Here is a 6,348-nt window from a genome sequence, read left to right on the forward strand (position 1 = left end):
CGGATGAGTCAAGTCGAGTCGTAGTGTATTGAATGAGAGTCATAACATGTTTGGTTGATTATATGGATATGAGATGATGAAAATATATTTGACTGCATGATGAATATGTTGTTGGCTCTAGCTTACCCGTTTGTTCGCGTGGTTGTGATGTATGTGGCTGTTCTTTCTTGCGATGATCATCGACTTGGTTGATGGGAGCAGATGGGCGAAGTTCTCGTGGTCAACAAGGGAATGGTGATTCCACCGCTTAGCCGTCTGGGCTGGATCTTACACTTCTCTTCTTCATGTCTTCTTTAGGGCTATGGCCCCTGTACTCGTTGTCTTTGGATTGAAAACTCTTAGTTAAACTGTTATCCTGCTTTTGTTGGCATCGTGGTGTGCCTGGTTTTGTAGGGGTGATGTTATGAACCCCAGAACTGCATTGTTGATTATCTCTGTGTGACGTTTCCTTTAATTTTTTTTATATTAAATTAAATGGGACGTTACAATTTATTTATATGAAAAAAAAAAAGTAAACAGAACTACATAAAAGAGATGAAATTGGATCTTCACCAATTAAAACTAATGTGTTGTCAAACCTCTACTTATTGTACAATTGTTGTATAAAATTGAGGGGCTTTGAAGATACAGTGGCTCTTTTTCGTTTTCTTCTTTTAGCAATTTATCATCTGAAGCCCACACACTAACAGTTACACACACCCTTGACTCAACCGCCCGCACACACACACACTCACCGTATTTCCACAAGGTCAATTTCATTGCTTCCTTGTGAGACTCTCTCTCTTTACTGTAAAAGTTATAAAGCTCTTTCTCCAAATCTCATTCTCTGCCTTCCATTCTCTGTCTTTTTCTTCCCCAATTTCCCTTTCTTCCTTTCCCAATTCCCATAACCATTTTCCATATGGCTGACGCCAAAGATTCCTCTATTCTCAACTCAAAATCCAAATCTTCCCCAACCTCAACCACAACCACAACCTCACAACAACATCAACAACAACGTAAGACTACAAAAATCTTAATGGCTCACAACATCCTCAGACTCCTACCCACTCTCCTCTCCGCAGCATCCGTCGCAATCACCGTCTCCAACAGCCAAACCGTTTTCATCTTCGCTCTCCGTTTCGAAGCCCACTTCTACTACTCACCCTCTTTAAAGTAACTTCACATTCCTTCATTTTCCACACAAAGATTCCTTCTTTTTCTTCTTTTCGGTTACCCTCTGTGTTTTTTTTTTCTCCCAACCGCAGGTTTTTTGTCGCCGCGAATTCTGTGGTGGCTGCCATGTCCTTGCTGACACTGATAGCCAACTGTCTGATAAAACGCCAGGCCTCACCCAAATACAATTTCTTTATCCTCGTGCACGACATGGTAAGCTTATTTCGCACCCCTTTCTCTGATAATACCCATACGTTATAGATAATTCAGGAGCGTGTTTATTTTGAATTTGATGTTCAATATATGAATCGCTTTTAGTTATCTTGGATGAGAAATTACCACAGGGTAATTCGTAAGTAGAACTTGAAATACTTTGTTATCAAATATTCTTGTTCTTTTATCAAAATTTCAAAAGAAATTGAAAATTTTGAATTCTATTTAAAAATTAGAAATGTGAGAAGCTTATAATTTTAAACTCGCGCATTTCTCTGTAATGTTTTCTTATTACTTTGCTCGGGAGTCGTTCACGTGAACAATATTCGCTTTTTTAATAATTTGTATTGTAAACTTTATTTTGGTTGATATTGATGGAGTTAAGTTTTATTTAAAGCTGTTAGAATTGTTTTTTTATTTATTTATGATTTGGTATTAATTAATGAATATTAGGAGGATTATAAAGAGAAAGAAAGAAAGGGTTTATAAGTAATTTGGGTGAAGAGAAATTGAAGTTGAGTTTTTGCAGGTGATGACGGTGGTGTTAATAGCTGGATGTGCAGCAGCAACTTCCATAGGATACGTGGGACAGTTTGGAGAAGAGCATGTGGGTTGGCAACCAATATGTGATCATGTCACCAAATTCTGCAGAAGAAACTTAGTTTCCCTTTTGCTTTCTTATTTTTCCTTCATTGCCTATTTTGCACTCACTATTTTATCAGCCTATAACTCCCTCTTTTCTTCTCCCAACAAAACCACATCAAATCAACCACACCACACCACCTTTCCCAACTTGGCTACCTAGCTATAACCATCACCATGGAATATTATTTTTATTTCTAGCTCTTCTTAACATAAATGTTGTCTATGCTCTTCTTCAACAACTTCTCATTTTGGTGAATGCCTCATAAATGCTACCTAAAACACCCTGTAGAGCTAAAAATGTCACTTCCCAATCATAAACAAACTCTTGTTATAGATATGTATAACATTTCCTGCATTTATTTCTCTTTCAATCTCTTTTTATCACAACGCAAGTTATGTTCTACCATAATTATTCATTTCATTATTCAGAAACATTAGGTTTTGTCAAACAAAATAAAATAAAATCAGGATTTTCACCTTAAGTTACGAAACTCAAATATAACCAACATTTTATATTCATTCTAATATAAAAGCTTGTTATTCGTCCGTTATCAAAGTAAATGTAACTTATTATTATTGAAATGGAAACTTTAATGAAATTATGGGTAACAGTGTATGTTAATAATTATTCTTAATATATTTCTAAAATCTTTAAATCACAGATAATTTGATTTGATGAAATTTGTATCATTTTACCCTCTTTTTCTATGAAATGCACGTGATCCGGGAGACATACTCCTAGTTTCTCACCTCCATTTACTACAATAATGATGGTTTGTCTTAGATGTTGTATATTATTTTGGACATTAGCTATTAATTTTTTTTTTTTTTTGTCTTTTTCCTGGGATATGTGGTTCAACGATTCTGTTATTTAAGATATTTGAATTTTAGTCACTAAATAGAAAGTAAAAGTATTTACCTATTATTATTATTAATATTATCATACTGTAACATAAAAAATTAATATTTTTAAAGAACTATATAATTTAAGAAACAAAATGATAGTTTTTTAGTTTCAAGAGTGATTTGTTCCGGGAACTTTCGGTACAATTTGCTCTGAAAATGATTTTAATCTATAAAAACAGCTTTGAAATCTGAACAAGGTTTGAGTTATTGGGTCCTACAAGAGAAAAAGCTAAAACACCAATTGCGCTCTAACAATATTCTTTCCATATTATTTAGCTTTTTTTCTTTTTGTTTCTATTTATATGTTCTCATTTTTTTTAATATTATCACAGGTATGCTTATGAATGTGTTTATCAACCAATTTGATACAACAAAAATAATACCCAAACAAATCAATAATATAAAAATAAGAAATTAATCGTACTATATATATTATTTATAAATTTATGAATTATTTAGTAGTCATTGTCCATTTATAAATTTATGAATTATTTATTTATTTATTAAATATTACATAAATATTTATTCTTTGATAAATTATAAGATTATTTTTTTAATTTATTATCTGAATGCATATTTATGAGTTGTGCCTTCTCGAATACCTCATACTTACGACTAGTACTTCTTTAAAAAAATAAAAAAAGAAGCATATCATATATGCATAAATTTTAGCTATATAATTTATCCATCAATTTACATCATTAAAATCTTTAAAAAAATATCATAAACAATAAAATTATGTTTATTCATAATTATCACTTAAAGTTGAAACATCTTTTATTTACATATTAAATGTGATCAGAAATGTAACACACTCTTTGTAACACCCTCATAATTCACTTTCATATTTTATATCTTTCTGTAAAAGAAGTTTTCTCTACTTTCTCTCCATAATTTTCTTCTTCTTCCAATCATCATTTCTTTCATTTGAACCTTGTAGTAGTTGAGGAATTATTTCATTGTAAATTTCCATCTACTTTATAAATCTAGTGTTTTTTTCTTCTTTTATTTATAGTTTTATCATTAATCATAATGGTGCTAATTGAGAAAAATAATTCTTACTAAGAGTAGGCACAAATTGGATTTTTAAAAATCTAGATACAATAAATTAGATTAGATCTATAATCCATATCCATATTAACCAGATCAACCAAATTTGGATTTTTTTTTTCAATCTAATTTAAATTGGACTAAATTTAGACTCAATCAACTTTATCCATTAGATTAGTCAATCTAATATACCTGACTATTAGGTCTATTTGACATATATCGAATTGAGACTTATGTCAACTTGGGTATGGTTCATTAGGTTTGAACCTCAACTACAACTGACTCGGCTCGACCTTTTATTGAGACTCGAGATGACCTTCAGTTGGGGTTGACTTAGTACGACCTTCAACAAGGCTGAGTTGACTCGACCTTTGACCCAGGTCTACTCGGTTCGATCTTAACTTTGATCTGACTCGACTCGACTTGACCTCTTACCGAACACGACTCGATGACCTTCTGCACGACCTCACTCTACTCGACATTTGGCCCGACACGAATCAACTCGACCTTTGGCCCAACTCAACCCAACTCGGCTTAACCTTCAGACTAGGTGACTCGACACAACTTTGGGCCCAGGCCGAGATGGCACGATCTTTAACCCCGATTGACTCATATTGACCTTCTGTTTGGGTCGACTTGACCTGACCTTCAATCCAGGTTGACTTAGCTCAACTTTCGGCCTAACTTGACTTGGTTCGACCCTTTGCCGAACCTGACTTGGCTCAACCTTCTGCCTGACCCGACTTGGCTCGACCTTTAGCATGACCCAACTTAACTTGGCTCAACCTTTAGCACGATCTGACTCAACTTGGATCAATATTTGACCCCATCCAAGTCAACTTGGCTTAATCTTAGGATCGAGCTGACTTGACACGACATTCAGTTTGACCTGATTTGACTCAATTTGACATTCGACTCACACACAAAGCCTTTTGCAAGAGCCAACTCGGTTCGACCTTTGATCTGTGCTCAACATTCCACCCAAGCGGACTTGACTTGATCTTCATCCTAGGCTAACTAAGCATAAGCTTTTGCTCAACACAACTCGTCTAGGCTTGAGCTTTGGCCTGAGCTGACTCGACCTTTAACTCGAGCTGACTCGGCATGACCTTTGACTCGGGCCTACTCTACACGACCTTCAACTTGGGGGGCACTTTGCATGACCTTCTGCTCGACTCGATTAGGGTCAACCTTTGACCCGATCCAACTCAACTTGGCTCAACTTTCGACTTAGGTTGACTTAGCTTGACCTTCGGCTTGACCCAAACCGAATTAGCTCAAGTTTTGGCCCCACTCGACTTGGCTTCAAGTTTGGCTTAACCTGACTCTACTTGGCACAACCTTCTTATTGGACCAACTTAACTCGACATTTTGTTTGGACCAACTCTGGTCGACCATCTGCCTGTTATGAAATGAATTACAATCTCAACAACAATTAATTGAAGCTCAAAAATTTGCTATGAAAACCTAACAAGATAAAATGAAACAAGATATTGAAATGGATATGAAACATCAAATGACTACTTTATTGGGAGGTTTATCATTCATTGGATCTATCCCTTCAAGCATTCCATCAAATAAAATAAGTTGTGTTTCTATTTAAAATTTATTATTAATATGTTTATAATACATCTTTACATTTCTTAAATATTAATTATTTCTTTTATTTATTTGTAGGATCAAGATCTATGAAGATATTACTACTATTATTTTTGAAATACTTATTTGATTTAAATGTTTTGAAATAGAAGTAGGCCTCATATATATATATATATATATATATATATATATATATATATATATATATATATATATATATATAATATGTTCAGATTCTTTGTTAGTTTTTTTTTTCATTTAAAATGTAATGAATATTTATATTTGATTTTTATTTATTTATATTGATATTTATTTCAACATGTTAAACTAATTTGTCTATTTATTATAGCATGGAAGGAATGTGACACATGATTTCTAATGGTAATGATAACATATTTATTATAAAAAAATGAATAATTATCCTAAAATATTTGAAATTGTAAGATTTATATATAATATGTTCAGATTCTTTGTTAGTTTTTTTTTTCATTTAAAATGTAATGAATATTTATATTTGATTTTTATTTATTTATATTGATATTTATTTCAACATGTTAAACTAATTTGTCTATTTATTATAGCATGGAAGGAATGTGACACATGATTTCTAATGGTAATGATAACATATTTATTATAAAAAAATGAATAATTATCCTAAAATATTTGAAATTGTAAGATTTTAAAATAGTCAAAAAAATATGATAGTGATTACTAATTTATTACTATTGTCTTGTATATCTGTGACAATGTATTCCATTCACTATTATACAAAATTACTAC

The 6,348-nt window shown here is 32.5% G+C and overlaps 1 protein-coding gene across 1 annotated transcript; it reads left to right on the forward strand.

The window, feature by feature from the left end:
- Positions 1 to 696: 696 nt before the first annotated feature.
- LOC114174519 (CASP-like protein 1F2) lies at positions 697 to 2,398 on the forward strand. The gene is made up of 3 exons (XM_028059356.1): positions 697 to 1,155; positions 1,248 to 1,368; positions 1,898 to 2,398. The coding sequence occupies exons 1-3, from the start codon at positions 902 to 904 to the stop codon at positions 2,171 to 2,173; spliced, it is 651 nt and encodes a 216-aa protein (XP_027915157.1). The 5' UTR covers positions 697 to 901; the 3' UTR covers positions 2,174 to 2,398.
- The last annotated feature ends 3,950 nt before the right edge of the window (positions 2,399 to 6,348 follow it).

This window comes from Vigna unguiculata, chromosome 1, assembly GCF_004118075.2.
Source record: "Vigna unguiculata cultivar IT97K-499-35 chromosome 1, ASM411807v1, whole genome shotgun sequence".
NCBI classification, from domain to species: domain Eukaryota; kingdom Viridiplantae; phylum Streptophyta; class Magnoliopsida; order Fabales; family Fabaceae; genus Vigna; species Vigna unguiculata.

Excerpts from the sequence above, each read along its gene's own strand:
- LOC114174519 (XM_028059356.1), top strand. The coding sequence starts at position 902 with ATGGCTGACGCCAAAGATTCCTCTATTCTCAACTCAAAATCCAAATCT. Across the intron at positions 1,156-1,247 it reads TACTACTCACCCTCTTTAAA|GTTTTTTGTCGCCGCGAATT; the intron begins GTAACTTCACAT and ends TCCCAACCGCAG. Across the intron at positions 1,369-1,897 it reads TTATCCTCGTGCACGACATG|GTGATGACGGTGGTGTTAAT; the intron begins GTAAGCTTATTT and ends GAGTTTTTGCAG.